Source organism: Maniola jurtina, chromosome 10, assembly GCF_905333055.1.
Source record: "Maniola jurtina chromosome 10, ilManJurt1.1, whole genome shotgun sequence".
Taxonomy (NCBI): domain Eukaryota; kingdom Metazoa; phylum Arthropoda; class Insecta; order Lepidoptera; family Nymphalidae; genus Maniola; species Maniola jurtina.
The window spans coordinates 10743352-10763843 of NC_060038.1; the positions used below are offsets into that span (position 1 = coordinate 10743352).

The following is a 20492-nucleotide window of genomic DNA, read 5'->3' on the forward strand; positions in this document are numbered from 1 at the left end:
ATATTATATACGAAAGTGTGTCGGTCTGTCTGATAGCTATTCACGGTCCATCCGTTAAACCGATTTTGACTAAAGGTACAGACGTAGCTTGCATCCCGGGGACAGACATAGCCTACTTTTATCACGGAAAATCAAAGGGTTTCCCCGGGATTTAAAAAAAACCTGAATCCACATGGACGAAGCCATGGGCATCATCGATTTGGTACAGAGTCAGGTATAGCTTGCATCTCGGAGACAGATGGCTACTTTTTATCCCGGAAGTTAAAAGAATTTCCACGTGATTTTCAATAATTCAAAAATTTTATTGCTCTAACTTTAAATAAAAATCGGTACAATTCTTCTATCCAGGAAAAAATATTTTACTAAAACAATGAACCTAAAACTGAAAACCTTAAAAAATACAATATAATAACTAAAATATATTATTAAAAGGAGTCTCTTTAGGCAAGGTTCCGAAGATACTGGCAGCGTTCCCCCTTTGAACAGCTAGACTAATTCTTTGTCCGAGGTAGCTGCCAGCTCAATTAATAATAATAATTAATGCTCGTAATTTTCAATAATCTTTAATCCATGTGGACAAAGTCGGAGGTTTCATCTAGATTATAATAAAAGTGAGAGGTTTTTTATAGTGTTGTTTATATACGTAGTTTTATCGGTCGGTATAATTTTTGCACTACATTACGCAAGGGATCTATACACGTAACGAACTGCTTTCGCCTCTCACTCGGCAGATGAACAGGTCAAGAACCGGTCACAAAACATTAAATTGTATGTAGGTAAGTATAGAGAATGGAGTGACTGTATGGATATACTATAACACATATAAATAGAATAAGTATTTCATAAACACTCACGTAATCGTGATTGCTTTTTTAATACATTCTAAAATTATGAAGATCTTATGATAACTAGTTTAAAATTTAAATTGAAAAAAAAAGCTCTAAAGGAAGTGGTCCGCATTTTGTAACCGACATTATGCCCACTTATGAAATATAGCGTAAACAAAAAATATTTCTTCTGATCCCTGTTCTTGAAATCAGCAAAGCTGGATATAGAGTGCCTGCAATGAGCTTTCACTTGAAAGCTTCATCAGTATAAGATTGAAACTTAAAGAGAGCACTCTGACTTTGTTTATACTTTAAGACACAGTTGAAACGAGACAGATTTATATCTCTACATAAATCTACCTCATTTTAACTCTGACTTTTAAGTCTGAGCAAAGACAAGTTCGCTCTACGGATCTCAGACCGACTCTGTTAATAAAAGTATAAAGTGTAAGTACGAGACGAATAGGTACTATTTTCAGTTAAATCCATAATTAAAAATGGTTAGCAAACTCAAAACAGCGGACGGGGATTTTACGAATTTTGGAAGACCCTCTATTTAATAATTCCTAAGAAATAATTTATTTTTGACGTAATCATCAATCCCAATTCAGAATATACAGTAAAGTGAAGGCACTTTTGTAATGTGTAAGTAATGCTGTTCGGTCCTAATTCATGGGAAGTTTGTACTGACACAATATCATTTAAATCTTAGATGATTGGTATTGCGGAACAATGTAAGGTGTCATGTATCATACAGTGCGAACGTATAAAATGCAAACAACCGCAAGTGATCGATTGCCGGTCTGTGGTCGTACATTCAGATTTTGAAATACTGAGTACCTACCTAGCTGTTTGAACATCATGTGTGATTTTATTTCACATTGCTTATTGTTCTGCAGATCATTTATTATGATTTGACTTATTTGATAAACATACCTACTAATTATTTATTTACACATTGCAACTTGAAATTTCAAAACAAATGACTATCATGGAACCTTGGTTGGTTATAATTTAAGTATACTAGTATAAATGCGAAAATGTGTTTGTTTTTTTGCCCTTCCTTCACACCCTCACTACGCAACCAATCCTCATTTTTGGCATAGAAATAATAATAATTGAAAGAACAGAGAGTAACATAGGCTATTTTTATCCCGGAAGTTCCTACGGGATTTTTAAAATCTTAAATCTATGTGTGTTTTGAGTTTTGACTTTTGGAAAAGCTTTTATTATTATCATCTCAACCCACTCATTCACTGATGAGCACGGATCTCGTCTCAGAATGGAAAGGGTTTAGGCCAGTCCACCGCTGGTCAAGTTGAATAAGATTTTTCTTTAAAATTTCTCAGTAGATACTATCTCGGAGTTATAAAGTAGACGGTGTTTCACCCACGTGCTTCTGAGAGCACGTCAAGTCGTTGGTCCTGCGCCTCATCTCTCTCGGGTCGTGTCGGATTTCTGGCCCATCAGACTATGAGAATGAGGGACTATTCCAATTGCAGTTTGAGTTGCAATTGAAAGCCCACAAACCTACTTGCGTACTATACCTAATATTTCCCGCGCAGATGGCTTATCTCTTTGGAGATTGGCCGCCGGGGGCGAATATTGACATTGCAATTACGTAAACATTCTACGATGCCACGGGAGATGTGGGTTCGATCCCGGACACGCACTTCTGGTTATTCGGAGTTATGTGCGTTTTAAGCAATTAAATATCACTGTTTTGACAGTGAAGGAAAACATCGCGAGGAAACCTGCATGCATGAGAGTCCTCCATAATATTCGCAAAGGTGTGTGAAGTCTGCCAATCCGCACTTGGCCAGCGTGGTAGACTATAGCCTAAACTCTTCTCATTCTGAGAGGAGACCTGCGTTAAGTAGTGACCTGGCGGTGAATCGATCATGATGATGATGATGCGACATTCTATAAAAAAAGCTAAAAGTGCTTACCCAGACGGCAGCCGGGTCTCGGCGAAGGGAATCCTCTCACGAAGTCGATGCACTTGACTCCGAACAGCCGGTAGAAGTAGTCATCGTCCGGCACGATTATCTCATTGCAGTACGGGTGCTTGAGGTGCAGTGGTCGCTTGCAGCATTCCTCAGGATCGTTGCGGTGAACCGGATCTGGAAAAGCGACGCTTTTTTAAAGAAAAATCTTTTCTAGTCCACCTTTCGATACTCCATACTTCCAGCGTGATAGTATGGTCTAATATTAAAAATGCAGAAGTGTTTGTCTGCTTTTCACAGCCTACCCGTTAAAGCGACATTATATAACTTGCATCCCGGGGATGATCATAGGCTACAGATTTCCACAGGATTTTTAAAAATTAATTCCAAATGGATGACGTCACGGCTATCATCTATTGCAGTCGGTATAGGTCCAGGATCATATTATGATATGAGAGGACTTACCAAGTGGAGTTCCTGTTAAGGTATAGTCGTGGTCCATGAATTGTCCCCAAGCGATCACCATGACAGTACCGGCGTGGTCGTGGAAACCATCATCGGGGTGCATTGTTCGGGACACCACGCGGGATAGAGGCAGGTCGTGCCCGGAGTGGGATATTCGAGGGGCGTTTATGCCGTCGGAGAATAGAGGGCCGATTAACCTTGAAAATGACAAATTATTATTAATATTAATAAAGTGAAGAAAAAATATATCTCTGGTTGTGAAAAAATATTATTTAGAATTGCTATAACAAGATCTGTCAGAATTATTATGTTTAGTCTCTGATACAGGTAAATATAAATTCCAAAGACCGGTAACGCATTGGCGGTTCCTCTGGTAGGTGCTGCAAATGTTCATGGGCGGTGGTAATCACTGAGACGAGTCGACAAAGTAGGCTTAAGGCATTCTAATTCCGACAATGGTAGTATCATCTTCACAGGATTACACAAAAATCTTTACTTACTGAAATTAGTCAAAATAATGAGTTTGACACGAGTTACTCAAAAATTAGTCGATACTATTACTTATATATATAATATATAATATATATTAGTCAATACTATAACTTAATATATAATTTCTTAAACTGGACTCTTTCAAGTAAAGATTTTTATATAAACCTGTGAGGATGATACTGCTATTGGCGCAATTAATGTGCCATAAGCCTTTGTCGTATTAGTTTACAAATTGCGAAAAACCAAATTCAATTTGAATTTCGCGGGCAGACCCGTCTCATATACCTTAACTGATGATACTCGCCGGCTCGTTTGCTCGCTATTTTTATTTAAAAAAAATTACCGTTGGAATGGAGCCATGGTAGCACCCCACGTGGGGTGTTTCAGGTTGTTGCAGAGTCCATCAAGGCGGCGGTACTTGCCGGCGCGACACTCCACGTGGGAGAACACCGGCGGACATACTTCGCGAATCAGCGTGCGAGACGTGTCGATCAGAGGTAGACCTTTTTCGATTTCTTCGTATGTTAGGCCATACCTGTAAAGAAATTGACGTTAGGCAAACGTACTTTATTAAATATTCCTCTCGACCCATTTACAAAAATCTAAATATATAAAAGGAAAAGGTAACTGACTGACTGACTTTACTGATCTATCAATACACAGCTCAAACTACTGGAAGGCTCGGGCTAGAATTTGGCATGCAGTTACCTATTACGACTTAGATATTCGCTAAGATGGTATTTTTGAAAATTTAAACCCTAAGACAGTAAAATAGGGGTTTGCTATTTGTGTAGTCCACACGGATGAATCGCGGGCATAAGCTACTACTCTTATAATTTAGTACATTAGAAATAAGTGGAAAAACGCTTTGAGATGGAACTAATTGCAACAAAAATGATTATTTTTGTAAATGGTAGGATTAAGCCCGACATACATCGGTAATGTTGCGCAAAATACGTTAATTATGCGTTTCGGCTGCCATCTGCATCGTACAACAAGATAAAGTTGAAAACTAAAACCCGACTACGACGATCATCTTTGTTTTTCTTTCGCTAGGTATATTTTAATATTGTTATACATTTATATTCATGAACTCGTGATAAATTTTTTTGGAAACCCTCACTTTTTTGATATAACATTCGTTAGGTCAATTATTTTCGTGTAAAGTATAGCCTATGTCACCTGGACCTTTACAACGAATCAATTGAAACCTCATTCATCAAAATCGGTCAAGTAGTTTAGTCACGACAGTGGAACACACAGAATCTGGACACAAACATACATACATAGACTGCTAAAATCATGACCCTTCCCTTAGGCTTTGCCGCAGTCGGGTAAAAATGGAAATCTTGAAATGTTGCCCCGATAACGAGTATTTATTCATCCAAGCCGATAACATGGTTAACAATTTCCTTTCATGGGAAATTATAAGTTGTGGCTGGCAGGGTGGGGGTTGTTGTCCACGCATCATTTATAAAGGTTATTATTTGACTATAATAAATTCAAAACTTTATGATGAAATTCAATTTAGCAGCTATCGTTTTGATCTACAAATCCTAGTGAAGAACAAAAGTAATTAATAATAAATTAACATTGTTTAAAATGTCAAGGTTCATAGTGGCAGTAAAATATGAAGGCATGAATCCGTATTCCGTTCAGCTAGCCTTTACAAGTCTTTAATTAATTTATTAATTTATAGTAAGTACTAAAATTATTATTAAGTATTTACTTTTTAAAAGATAGTTCTCTCACCTATTTCTAAAACGCGGTTTAAACTTTAAAAACAAGTGAGCTGCCACCAAAAACAAGCAAATTTTCAAAAACTGATGTATCTAAATAAGAATAATATTTACTAGGTATTTACGTAGGACTAAGGTTTTTAGTTTGGTCCTACGCAGCATCATAAGTTTTCTGAATTCCCATGTTTTTTGACGATACCTATACTTAGTACGCGACAAGGTAGAGATGGCAATGCGCACAGCCCCCGCGCTAACCCGTTGCGGGATAGCGCGGGTAACGTGCGGGTGTGCGGTGCGTCCCCCCGCCCCCGCCTCATACCCCGATTGTTATCTCGACCTGTCGCGTACTTATAACTCACAAATATGTTTTTGTAGTTAGCTGTTTTTTTTCGAAATTGTACGGCAGGATTTGCGAGTTTGTGGTGTGCAGGGCGTTGAAATCTTTCACACGTAAAAGAACAAGTACAAAATGTGTGTAGGTATAGAACTTAGATACATTTTAATACCAGACCCATAACTTTGGCCAAATTGGGTAAAATGGAAGTTGAGAACTTGGCTGTCCAATGAATCACCGTAACGAGCCGTTATATGCATGTGAGCTATGCAGTCCGGTCCGGTCCAATTTACTTTCGTATGCGAATAAGGTCCAATTTTAAACATTTTTTTTTCATTATCGAGGTCAAAGACAATAAGTTTGGAATGTAGATCAAGGTTTTCGGTGCCTAACGAAGATAAGATGATTGAGTTTATGTTTTTAATCTTTAATTAAAAAAATATATATATATACTTTATATTATAAATACGAAAGTGTGTCTGTCTGTTTGTCTGTCTGTCTATCCGTCTGTCTGTCTGCTAGCTTTCCACGACCCAATAATTTAACCGATTTTAATGAAATTTGGTATAGAGGTAGCTTACATCCTGAGGCCTGACATATAGGCTATTACTTATTATCCCGGAAATCAAAGAGTTCCCTCGGGATTCTTAAATCCACGCCGACGAAGTCGGGTCCATCATCTAGGTACTTAGTGTTTTTATAATTAGAAACATAATAAAATAACTAAGTACGTATTGGTCAGTGTTATTAGAGTGTTAAGGTAATAAATAACGGGCACCTCTTTAAAAATTTCAAAATGTAGCAGGGTAGGGAGGATAATGTAGCAAGGACAAACTGTTTAACATAATCTCGTAAGTATTTTTTACATTTCCAATTTATGCTTAGCAACTTTTTAGCAATAAAATTTTCTAATTATTCTATTTAACGGTTTCAATTTAGATTTTTATGAAGTGGAAATAAAACTGGAATGCATAAAATGGTTTCTTAATGTTAATTTTATGTAAATAAATATTTTACTTTTTGATAATTAATTAGTCTAAATTCAAAACTTACTGTACACTTTCGTGTAAGGCTTAGAAAGGCACAAAATACTTTCAATTAAATTAGGTAACACGTGTTTTCTTATGTTATGTGCCATTTTTTTTAATTCTTAAGGCCGTTTTACGCCAGAGCAACCAGTATGTTATTGAAACAATATCACATAATGTAATACAATGTTACTATTTACATTTGTTGCTTGGATTGCCAGTATTGTCGCGTAATGTAGCACCAGCGTTAAAAGCCTTAATGTGACTTAGGTACCTACTCGTAGGTAAGCCTGGTAGGGTAACATTAGCCACATACCAGGTGCTTAATACACATAATATATATTATTAGAGAAGGGTTTATTAGAGACAGTTCATGAGCACGAGCAAATTGTTATTCTCTGTGGGTACTTTTCTCAAAACATTGCGGATTGAGGGTCTTACAAGGGTCTCTAGTTGTGAGGTAGAGTATCATGCCAATACTCCAACAATACAAGACCCAAATCTGTCAATCATTACAAGCGATAACAATTCAGTGTTTCGGTGGTACAAGTGACCTTCACGATGATACGCAATGATAACTTAATGGAACATAGGTACAATAGATCACTCCTCTTGTGTTGTTTACCAATCTACGAAACCTTGGTCGTAAGAATTTTATGTTCTTTCACAATATGCGCTTTTACTATTTATTACTTAGATTACTATAAATATATGTTTATTAACTATACCGTTTACCAGTCACTACATGCGGAAAGAAAATTAGTTTCATCATTTTATTTTTATTATTATGTCAGAAGATGTCATATTAATTTCGAGATAAACATGACGTATCGGACGTATTTTCTACTTCCATAAAGTAACTTTTACGATAATATAGCTAAAGAAAATTTGAAATGAAGATACTGTTTATTCAGTCTCTTCATTACTTTTATGTTTGAGCTATAGGTACGTGATCACTAATCAGATAAGAACCACATAATAGCTATATAAAACTTACAAACTACTTAAATAATTTATTAAATACAATTTGAAATCCTTTCTGCTTAGGTATCTACCTATCTTGCTAGAGCAGAAAGTATAGTTCCACGTTACAACTCCAATACGTATGTATTTAATAATAAAAGTTAAGCTCTATGAATTAATCAATGCAGTTAAATTGATAAAAACTAGTTACCAAATAATATATATTTTAATCGAACCGTGTAAAAACTAGTCAATGATTCATTAACGCCTATTTTATAAAGGTAATATTATATGAGAGCTTTTATATGGAATGACAGATATTAATTGGTGAATATAAAATTGTTTTATTTGGTTTCTATCCGCGTCGTGCTCGGACCATGGCAGTGAATGATCACATCTAGAAAACAAAAGAACGGATTCAAAGGCGGGTCAGCCTTGGCCCTTGTGGTCGTAATTTTGCACTAATCATTCTCTATCAACGATCCGTGTTGAACGAAATAGATTTAGACTAGCAGTGACAAGGCCAGTGTTTTGGTTTTGGACTTCCAAATGTCAAGTCACACTTGGTGTATCGTGATTAACACTGAGATTATTTAGTTATTTTATTCATTAGTATTAATTATAATTGCTTATGCTGTAGTCACACGTCTAGCTGTTGCAGAATTTCAATTATTTTACGATATGAATATTTACATTAATATATTTGATTTATTTTTGTTATCATTTGTCACTCATTTAATTTTGCCGAACGGCGCGTCGTTGTGTCTAGGAATAAGCACATAAAGCATCCGACGTTTTTTTAAACCTCTAAAAAGTACCTACACGAGTAATGGAAAGGACCCTCAGCAATGAGAAAAACGGTGCAGATAGAGAAGTATTATATTTATTAGTTCTTGGTTCCAGTTTAGGATTTAAATAAAATAATAAACTTACGTTCGTGCTAAACTAATTGAGATGTCCAGAATAAGTTCTCCAACACTTGCGAAGTCTTCAGCTTTCCAGTCGCCCTTTGGCTGTGAAACCACTGTTGAGCAGAAAAAATGTAATATTAATTGATAATAAAATAACTTATACCTATATAAATATAAAACATAAAAATATCAACGAGTCTGGACGTAAAATGTTATCAGGTCATATGCAATCACTTAAAATATACTTACGAAATAATGAGACATAATTTACTTAACCGTTAATTCGTAAAAAATAGTTACTTGTTTTGCCGCCGGATTGCAATGACATTGCAATAACGAGTATTTTTATATATCTGGGCTCATATTAGGTATATGTACTACCACGGCCTCAAGTGATAACTTGTCTCTGTCTTAGAGACAAAGCAATCACAGGTGTGAGACGGAGGAAGGAATAAACCGACCGGCAGAAGTCGCCAAACCTAACTATATTTGCTCAGTAGCAGATCTGTCGTTCAGGTAGGTACCTATGTACTATGTAGGTGTTAAAAGTTAAGGCTATGCAGCTGGCTTGTCCCCAAACATTAAAGGCCTCATCTCACTGTATGTATTCACACTGTGGTACAATAAAGTCACCCGTTTGCACCCGTCCATAGTCTCTTGTAACTAAACCTAGTTTTGTTGCTGACTGTACCTACCCAAAAGCCCGAACGTAAACTTTGAAGAAATTCCCTAGTCCCTTTTGTATATATTAGCCAAAATTAACATTATTATTACAAACGTATTTAATGGCAAGGGTACTGCCTGCCATTATTTATGTACATTTTTATATGAATTACGTTACAATAATAAAAAAACCGGCCAAGTGCGAGTCAGACTCACGCACTGAGGGTTCCGTACTCGGGTATTTTGTGCAACATTTTGCACTATAAACCAAAAACTATTATGCATAAAAATAAATAAAAAGCTGTTTTAGAATGTCCAGGTAAAACCCTTTCATATGATATACTTGGTATAATTATCTTATTTTGAAAATTGAAACATATTTTAATTTTTTTTTAATGATGTGACCACAAATTCACGGATCTCAGATTTATTCCTGTACTTGTGCTATAACACCTACCTACCTGCCAAATTTCATGATTCTGGGTCAACGGGAAGTACCCTATAGGTTTCTTGACAGACACGACGGACAGACGGACAGACAACAAAGTGATCCTATAAGGGTTCCGTTTTTCCTTTTGAGGTACGGAACCCTAAAAATAAGTTAAACTCCAATAAATTCATAATTATACCTAATTGCATAAAATATGACCTAGACATTTTTCTTAGCTCGACAGGAAAAAGATTTCCCGTACAAAAACAGCGTAACAGTATTGTGATTTTTGTATGCGATTTTTCTGACTTTTCGGAATATTGCACAATATTGTACAACTTTTCCAACAAGGCCGTGGGTGAACGTTATTATTAAAATTAAGTGTGTAAAGATTACTTACAAATTCTGTTTCTGGCATCGAGGTAAGCTTGATTTATGGCTTCATATGTTATGCAAGTGTGTTGGCCATCGTATGCACTGGAACAAAAACAAAAACTTATCAAACATGCATTCAAAATCGAAATATACCACGTTGGCCAAGTGCGGATTGGGAGACTGCCAATGCCAATATCTGCTGATGTATACCTAAATATTTTTCTGTAAAATGCAATTTTTTTTCGACTGAAAATACACACCGACAAAAATATAGAACTAAAAAATGTTCTACTAGATTAGATACTAAAAAATGTATCAGCTGTGGATACAGATTCATACATAAACCTATGTACTCTTTTTAAAACTCTTTATGTCGTAATACGAATCAACAATGCTTTCGTCTGTGGACCGCCGTGCACGATAGATTAGGCAACTCGATCAGTAAGCGCAGGATTCACGCTCACTTTCAAAAATCCTTTCGCTTACCGCACACTTATTATCCACATCAGATTGACCGGTTTAACGTGAACTAGTACCTGTAGGAAACGGTCGAAGTTATCTCACGTTTTCTCCTTAGCTTATGTTAATCATCCTTATTACTATTTTCCTTAGTTACTTAAAAGATAAACAAATCGCAGGACTGTTCTCGGACAAACGCGTAAGCAATGCGATTCGTCCGGTGCTTTAGACCTTCTGGAGTTAGGTTTTCCCTCGTGTCATAATTTCATCGTCAGTTCGCAGTGGGCCGTATAGTGCGTTTCTTAGGTACGCATTTCAGCATGAAGCTACTTGCTTAGCTTTTAAGTAAACTAAGGCAAAAATTATAGTATGTATCATAGTACTATCGCTATCAGCAGTTAAAAGTAAATGACGTAAACATAGAATAAGTAGGTAGATACATATTATATGATTTTCATGAAACTAAATTGTGTAAAGCTGGGTTTAGGAGTGTTTAATTGTACTCATAAAAAAAAAATCCTAACTGATGATACCCTGACCTTCGCTCACGTGGATTTAGGTTTTTAAGATTTTCGTGGGTTTGTAATTTACCGGGCTAAAATGTAGCCCACGTCCTTTTTTGGGACGCAAGTACTAGATTAAGCAGATGGGTCTTAAAAAGATAGCAGACAAACAGATACAATTTCGTATTTTTAATAATATACCTATTAGTAAATTGTTGAGTTTATAGGCAGACAAAGAATTGAACATAATAATACCCATACTTTTGGTTCAACTAATTAGATACGGTCTTGAAAACTTCTCAACATGGTATACCTACATATTATTTACCTATTCAGATAACATCTGAGATTTGATCTCTCAATTTTTTAACAAACAGACCACAGCTGTACATTAACCCAGTTTTAAAACAATGATAGCCGCAGGTTTTACTTCCGTATGATGAAACAAAGTAAAAGGTAGGCATGGTTGAAAAAGCGGTGAAAGCCTGGCGGATAAGACATCGGGCTTTCAGTTGAGTGGTTCCGGGTTCAATCCTGCCAACGCATCGCAAATTTTTAGGAGTTGTATGTGTTTTAAGCAATTAAAACTGCCTGCCTGATGATGCCTGAGAGTTCTCTATAATGTCCTTAAAGTGAAGTCTGCCAATAGACACTTGGCCAGCGTGGTAGACTATGGCCAAACCTTTCTCACTCTGAGAGGAGACCTGTGCTCAGTAGTCCGCGGGTTTGGGTTGATCATATGATGATGATGAAGGTTATTTTAACAAATGAAAATCGGTTTTGTACTTAAAACCGCATTCACACTGACTCGCACAACGCATTTTATACGGCACCGTTTTACAAGATTCTCACATTTCCGTTTCAGTGGAACGTCAATCGGTCAGGGCGTGTGAACTGTAATAATTAATAATGTATCTACATAATGGTCCAAAAACCTAGTGTCGCCAGACGTTACTTATTGTTTGAGAAATGAAATGTGTGTGGTAGGGTAGAGTTAGTGTGTATAGTGTGTATCAATTTTTAAAGGTAGGTACCTAAAAACATTATGATTTTATGTATATTTCCTAAATATTATTATATACCTACAAATTACGACTTAAGTCTGAGTGTAAATTTTTATGTATGTTATACAGAAAGTTTGGAATAATTCAATACTGCCAGATACTTTCCTTGGGCGGTCATTTTCACTAGACTCTTTAAAGCTCGCGAAAATATAACATATAATAATATTACTTCTATAAGTAAGATTACTTCTATAAGTAATATTATTAGGTATATGTTATTTTTTCGTGAGCTTAAGAAAAGTGAGTAATGTTTTTACATAGGTGCCTTTAGCAGCTGATACCTAATAAATTGGCCCACGACACCAGTTAGCAGATATGTGCTATAATATATGCGCACGTGAATAGAACATAATAACATTACTCTATCCCACACATTTTGTTTCTCAGCAAATAAGTAAGGTCTGGCGTTTCCGGAATCTTGCTCTGTAAAATTAAGCAATGTGGTCGTACTACAAATAGCCTAGTGTGATTAAAAAGCGTACTTATCTATTATCCACATGGTTAATAATGTCAGTTTTTATCCAACTTTTATCAACAACACGTTTAAATAGCATTGAATTGGTTAATTTATACAAATTCATCAATGTCACGATTTTATTTTCGACGTGATTAATATATTTACTGAATAATATGTGAATAATAATATATTTGGATGAAGTTCTCCAGATAACTTTTAATCAATTTTATTCAAGTATATCGGAATTATTCCCTACAATGTTTTTGCACGAGTACAAGTTTATGTTTACCTATTGGATGATTACTCGACTAAGTAGTGTTTTGTGCATCTAACGGGTCGGCCCTCTAAACGTATGTACTATGTCCACACGACCGACATTACCGCCATAGGCAGCGATATACATGTTTCACTAGATGTGGCGCTTTATAGTAACAACATACTCCTACGAACATCGGTATCCGCACTTCCGTCAATCTTATTATAATAATACGAGTATCTTTATTTAGTCAGAAAACAAAGGCCCAGAATATTATGTTAGCTTAACTATCTTAATCTAAGTTAGTACAAATAATACGTGTAAGTAAGGAACTTATTTTATGTTAGTTAAAATAATTAATATACATACAAACTAATGCAGACAGCCAGCGCGCTTTGAAAGCACTATCCTGTCTGTCTGCTATCAAACTCAGGATAAGTAGATAAATTAGAGTAGACTATAGTTAGGTATGTACTAAAGCTTCCTATACCTACTCAAATATGATAACGTGAATATAATTTAGAGTTATAGCGCAAGTTTCATTTTTACAAACGGACCGCGTCTAAAGTGAGTTTCGATTGACAGGAGTGCGAACACTGATGTTCTTTGGAACATATTGTTACTATGAAGTGCCGCATCTACCTATCTTGGATGAATAAATACTCAGGATGGTATGCTCCGAAAAGTCACATGAAGCAGGGGAACTGTCAGTTGATGAGTATGTGTGCGTTATGGAATGATACCATTCACATATGAAAATTTGCCTATTTTCCTATTTTTCCCTATTTTTCCCTTTCACGATGATTATTTAAAATGAGATCTCATTAGATTAGTCTTTATTATGATAGTTACAAATCGATGGATGTTCGATGCTAGAAAATAATAATTTATCGATTGCAACGTATTAAAATTTACCTACTCTGTTTTTACATAATTTTGATTAATTACAGTATAGGGCCTCTGGCCTTATTGAAAATCTCTGCTTAACAGGGTGCCCATCACCATGTTTACTATATAATCGTATCCTGACAGTTAAAAATAAAAAAGTTAAAAAGTCAAATGTAAAAACGCAATATATTCACTAAAAATATTTAATAATAATCCAAGTATGTACCAGTTAGCGATTTTATTTAGCGTATCTCGCAGGGTTAGTAGACTATTCACTACTTTTGGTGTTATACACCGGGCAAGTTTACATCCCTATATCGTAGATCTCTTACCAAATTACACAAAGCGGCTCTTGGGTAGCGGTTTTTTTTTCTCTAAGCCAAATTCAAAGTTATTTATTCAAAATGGGTTCATATTTTATTTGTCTTGTGTTTTCTGACATTTATGACCTTAAAAAATACCTAAATAAAGATAAATATTCTAGCTATCCGTATAGCGTCCCATCTTTGACCACATCACGCGTGACGAGTCCTCCGTTCGTCGCTAAGGTTGTTTTGGTGGGTGCCTACTACCTATCATGGACTAACTATAACTAAATAATATTATTAATGTAGTAAGATTTTGATTACCTATTTTTTTATTTCTTTATTGCACACACAAACATATACATTTACAAAAAACATAGAAGACAACATGGTAAGTACGTTGGACAGATAAAAACGTATGTTTTTATCTGTCCAACGTACTTACACCAATTACGTAGGTACCTAGGTACTTCATGATAAATTTGGCATGCAGCTATTATGACGGAGACTGGTATATTAAATGTACTACAATTTAGTAATAAGTTTTGTTTTAGTTAAATTTCAATATCAATTTAAAATCTTTTAATTAACAAAACAGCCTTTTTCGCTTAGTTATATTATGATTGTCATCAAAAATAAAATATAAATTTGTCTAAATATAATGAAAAAAAAATTGCTCATTTTTAGGCAAAATTACCCCATTTATTTTCTGACAACCCTAGACTTCAATTTGAAGTTGTGTAATTTGCACAGCACGATTACGATACGATTTAAAATTAAATTATTTCATTGAAGTGTCAAACAAAAAAATATAATCACTACGTTGTGTCAAATGCGTATCGGAAGGTGTTAAGTGGCCAGTTTCGTAGAATTTATGTTGAGTTTGTGTGCGTGACGTGTAATTACAGAGATTTGGTCGATAGTGGGTCGATAGTTGTGCTTCCTTCGTTTGTACGGCGGGGTCACCGGTTGCTACCTATATTCATGGCCATAGGTATTTCACAAGCGATCATCGAACATACCGTTCCTAAACGCATTAGCTATCTAAACGGTGATTTTGTATAAATAATTTATAAACGCCTTTACGCTAACCTCCTCCACTTTCTAGCCATTATGATGACCTCAACTTTGTGAGTTCGCTATAAACGCCCACCCGTTAAATCTAAATTTAGTGTTATGACAATACAGCAACTTTCGTATAATAATATGTACTAGTATATTAATTGTACATAACATTATTTTCATCTCCAATAAGTAAGAACTTCCATCTCTAAGGTTTTTGAAAGATCAGGAAGTACTCTGGCATTAATAAATATTATTCCAAAATAATTATTATCAGAAAGTTGTTCTTGGGCGGCCGCGGCACTTTTCGTTTCTTTCTATTTGTAAAAAAAAGGAGTACCTACCGTTCACAAAGTCAAAATATTAAAAACACAAATCAGAAAATCTGTACGAATACTGCCGTTCCGCAATTTTTTATTTAAAAATGATTTACAATATATTATCACAGCCTATGGTCTTCTTTTATTTGTCTTTTGTATTATAAATAATAATCATTTTTTAACGTTATATATTAAGGTTTGATTTTTATTTAAGCGAAATAATATGCAACTAGCGAGAAATTGCACTATGAAGCTATGATGTTGCACAAATAAACCTGATTTCCACTTAGTATTTACATAACAGTCTAGACGTCTACAACCATGAGAATCCTTACCGCGCAGTCTGACCGGTTCATGGTTCTCACTACTTATTTAAGCAGGAAGTATACATTTTTCACAAAGTTTGTTAGTTGTAGTTTTACAACAGGTATGAGTTGTTAGAATAGAATAGAAGTTAGATAGAAATGACGTACTTACCTACTTATAATAAATTACGTCATAATAAATTCAACCACCAAGAATGAAAGAATGCACCAATATTTTTTAAAATTTCAATTAGTTCTAATGAAAGCAATTTCATCATTACTTAAAAAGCAGCCTAAACTTAGGATATTGTTGTAACAGGAATCTGATCTATTGGCGATTTATGTAAAAAAAAATCCAGCATTTTTTTTGGATTTAGCGTTTCTAACAGACAGACGAAGTGGACTGAATTTACATATGTAGTGATTTCTAACAACAGCAATTCAGTACGCGTTTAGCGACTCATCTTCATTTACACAATATTTATGGTAATCTCTCATGTGACCGGAAATAGAAAACAAAAAACTGGGTTACTAACATAAAGAAATCGAAGACAGTAGGAATTTAAGCCAATCGGAGATCGATGACCTCGCTGGGTAAAATATGCAAATAGTGGCGATTATTCTATTACTAGCTGATGTCCGCGACTTTGTTCGCGTGGGTTTACGTTTTTTATAATTTCATGGGAACTCTTCACTTTCCCAAGATAAAAAGTAGCATGTACGTATTCGTTCTCGGGATATAAGCTATCTTTGCACAAAATTTCGTCAAAATCGGTTAAGCGAATGGGCCGCAAAAACTAGTATTACTATGGATTTCAATTTTTTTTTTGAGTTTTATTACAGTTAATATGGAATTACAGATAAAAATTTACTTCGGCACGGGTGCGATTAATCCATGCTAGTAGGGGTTAATAAATCGAATTATTTCTACTAATTATAGTAACATATTTAATTTTTGCTTTAAATTATTCAAATAAAATACGTAAATTCTCGTATTTAGTGCAATAATACACACACACAATTTGATTAATACCGGAGATAAAAAGAGATAAAGTAGGCACTTTATAAACGGAGAAACAAAAACGTGACCGAGTTCAGCGTGAGATAAAGAAAGTGATAGTAATGAGTGTTAGTAAGTGTGTCAAGTTTGCAGGGTATATGATGCAATGGTAATTATGTCCCACGCTCTTACTGCCGGCGACATTGGGCCTATCACGGAGCCCTGACATCGGCATTTCAGCTGTCACTTCGTGTACATGCGTTTTAGTTATTCGATATTTAATTACTAAGGTTGGCTAATTTAAAAGCGGTAATAGCCTATTGGTCTATATACTCTATACATAATATACCTACACATTGGCCTCCTAATCGGGGGTCTAAGTTTTGACTTTCGATTCCAGGTACGCAACTCTCATTTCAGTGTTTCAGCGGTAAAACGAAAATATGAGGAAGCCTACACACCTGCAAGTTCTCCTTAATGTACAGTCAGCAACAAATCTAGGTTTGCACCATAGTCGCTTGTAGGTACTGGCGGGAGCAAACTTAGGTTAGTTGCTGACTGTACTCAAAGGTGTCTGTAGTCTGCCAATCCGTAATTGGCCAGCGTTATAGGCTATGGCCAAATCCGTTTTGAGGGGAGACCCGTGCTCAGTAGGGGGCCGGTGATGGGTTGATCATATTGAGGATAGTAATAGAAAAACAGAAAGTACTCACAAGTTTCCCTTCAGTAAGTTGAGACTGTAGTCATAGGCGGAGGAGCGGCCTGGCCCCGTGAGGTAGAGCGCGCAGTCGTCATCAGCTGTGGCGCCGAGCGGAGCTAGTGGCGTCAGCGACGTTGCATACACGATACATAGCGCTACTAAGAGCGCTCTGAAAACAAAGAAAAACATCCATTATATACCAAACTAGCTGATGCCCGCAGCTTCGCCCGTGTGGATATAGGTTTTTAGAAATCCCGTGGGAACTTTTGAGTTCCCAGGACAAAAGTAGTTTATCCGTACCGCGCGACAAAGTCTTTACTTGGTAAATATACCTTCAATATCAAGTTATAACCGACGACAGTTTCTAAATCCCATCGACTTTGGTGATCAGATCCCCTGCAGCATCAGGATTGAGGAGTTGGAATCTAAATTTTTTATAGGGCAATGTCGCAAAGTTCCTCTATCGATTAAAAAAAAATTACTCAAATCGGTTCAGAAATCTCGGAGATTTCGGTATACATAGGTAGAAAAACACAACTCCTTTTTTGAAAGTCGGTTAAAAAAGTAGCCTATTTTACACCCTGATGAATCCTCTACTTGTCTGTGAAAGTCCCGTCAAAATCGGTTCAGCCGTTCCGAAGATTAGCCTTTTCAAACAGACAGACAGACAGACAGACAGACAGACAGACAGACAAAAATTTTAAAAAAGTGTGATTCGGTTATGGTATCGTTCAAATAACCATATGAGCTTTATATCAGGTAGTTATTTCGAAATTACAGACAGACACTCCAATTTTATTTATTAGTATAGAGTATAGATTAAAATATTCCTAGCCATACTTGCAATTTATACCAAATTAAAAGATTTATTTATTTATTTATTTATTTATTTATTGACGACCAAAACAGATTACAATAATAACTTACACCTAATTCTTAAATTGCTACATTTTGACCTTATTGCAATCCTATATGGTCGCACAACATGACCATGGTTTTTAAGGCACGCTTAGTTATTACTTAATATTAATAAAGTAAATTTAATATAAACACTTGATACTCGATCTAAATAATAACCTAAGAATTCGATGAAATAACAATGTGAGCACCAATATTCTATTATTTTACTTAATTTTCTAAACTACTTTTCTAACAAAGTTATTAAATCTATGATCAAAAATATCTATGTCTAAATCTGTTATATTATTATAGGAGCGGCAGATTCCCTATTTGACCTCTATAATATACGGGCTGTCTTAGTTTACGTGCCAGGACTACATGAAACTCATGTACCTATAGATATATAGACGACCTGACCTGAAGAAGTAAGTAGTAGTGGATGAAGAAGGCGGTGGACCGTTTTCGGTGACGTGCTCTGAAAAAGCATAAGTTCAGCAGCGGACTGTGGCTGATGGAATGGAAACTGGGCGGAAAATTTAGAAATAAAACGAATTCCAAGTTAGAATAAGTACCTATATTCAATAAACTGTAGTTACATCACGTCACAAATTAATAACAGAAACCAATTTATCCAATTCGAAGTTGATAGAATCAGTGAAATATCCACGACAGCTTTCTCGCGACCATCGTGACCGTGCAGTTAACCTCGCAAACGTGCGCAAGCTCAAAACGATACAATGTAATAACTTAAAATACTCTTAAGAGGGCTCTCTCCATCACTCGTTTCATACAATCGTAGTTCCAATTTCATTTGAATATTAAGCAACCAAAGTCCATGAAATTTTGCAGACGTATTCTAAAAACTAATATCTATGTCTGTGGTTTTCCAGATTTCTGTTAAAATATTAGGTATCAAAGTTACGCGGTCTTAAAAATTTTCATACAAATCTTTGAGCCCCTGTAATTTTAAAACTACATATTTTTAGAAAAATCTAAAACACCACAGACACAGATATTAGTTTCTAGATTATGTCTGCAAAATTTCATGGACTTTCGTTGCTTAATATTCAAATGAAATTGGAACTACGATTGTATGAAACGAGTGACGGAGAGAGCCCTGTTAAGTTGGACTAAAAGTTATTTAATCGATCATTTTCAGGTAGAGAAACTATAGTGATTTGTTAGTTAGTGATCTACGCTCACAATTATTTACTTTGATAGATGATTGTAAAACAAGAAAATGGCAAACACATTTGTTACAATATATGATGCCATCACAAGAAAATAGTACACAAATTTATTACTAGAGTTTAATCTATCGTTGCATTACGAATAACTTCGTTGGCAATAAATTCCTACAATAATTCAGTATCTGTGCGGTCAAGAAATGGGTGTGTCCATTTTGCAAGCGCATAACATTATCGAACTTTATGCTTATATCTATCGTTGCAATACTTAGATAGAAACTGTCGCCAGTACGTAATGGGTCAAAAACTGGTGTAGTGGTATTTATTAACCAACTAAATTGTTTTTTTTTCAGCAATAAAAAGTATTTAACCTTGCTTTTAAAAACCAGCCAAAATTTACAGATTTCCTTTCTTTATTTATATATATTTCCTACAAGATCTATATCTATGTAGAATTAAAAAAAATCAAATAAATCAGATTTCATTCTTCTGTTTCTCTACGTTCTTTTCAGAAAAAAGAATAACAGAAAAATCTATTTGGGACTCTTTGTTTAAGAGTACGTTATGCATTTACAAAAAAATCTGCTTACATATTTTAATAGTCACGAGAATACAAACTTCTTTGATCATAAATATTTACAAAATCCTATGGATTAACCAAAAATAAAAGGTAATAATTAGTATACTTAGCAAAAAAGCAATTTTCCAACTTCTCTCTACCAAGAGGCGCCTAGCGCGCGTTTATGTCTTCGTAATACAAGTTACGTAATACGTAGTACAAAAGCTTCGATCGCTCGTAGCGTTGATATAGCATTAAATTATATTAATAACTAGCTGATGCCCGCAGCTTCGCCCGCGTGGATTTAGGGTCTGAAATCCCGTCGGAACTTTTGATTTCCCAGGACAAAAGTAG

The 20492-nt window shown here is 35.4% G+C and overlaps 1 protein-coding gene across 1 annotated transcript in view; it reads right to left on the reverse strand.

The window, feature by feature from the left end:
* Window positions 1-20492, reverse strand: part of LOC123868891 (peroxidase) — a 40708-nt gene that overhangs the window by 4392 nt on the left and 15824 nt on the right. Inside the window, exons 2-7 of the mRNA XM_045911551.1 lie at window positions 17506-17661; window positions 10199-10275; window positions 8728-8818; window positions 4074-4265; window positions 3239-3435; window positions 2777-2950 (exon numbers count right to left, since the gene is read on the reverse strand). Of these exons, the coding sequence (XP_045767507.1) occupies window positions 2777-2950; window positions 3239-3435; window positions 4074-4265; window positions 8728-8818; window positions 10199-10275; window positions 17506-17661 (887 nt within the window). The remainder of the gene's footprint in view (window positions 1-2776; window positions 2951-3238; window positions 3436-4073; window positions 4266-8727; window positions 8819-10198; window positions 10276-17505; window positions 17662-20492) is intronic.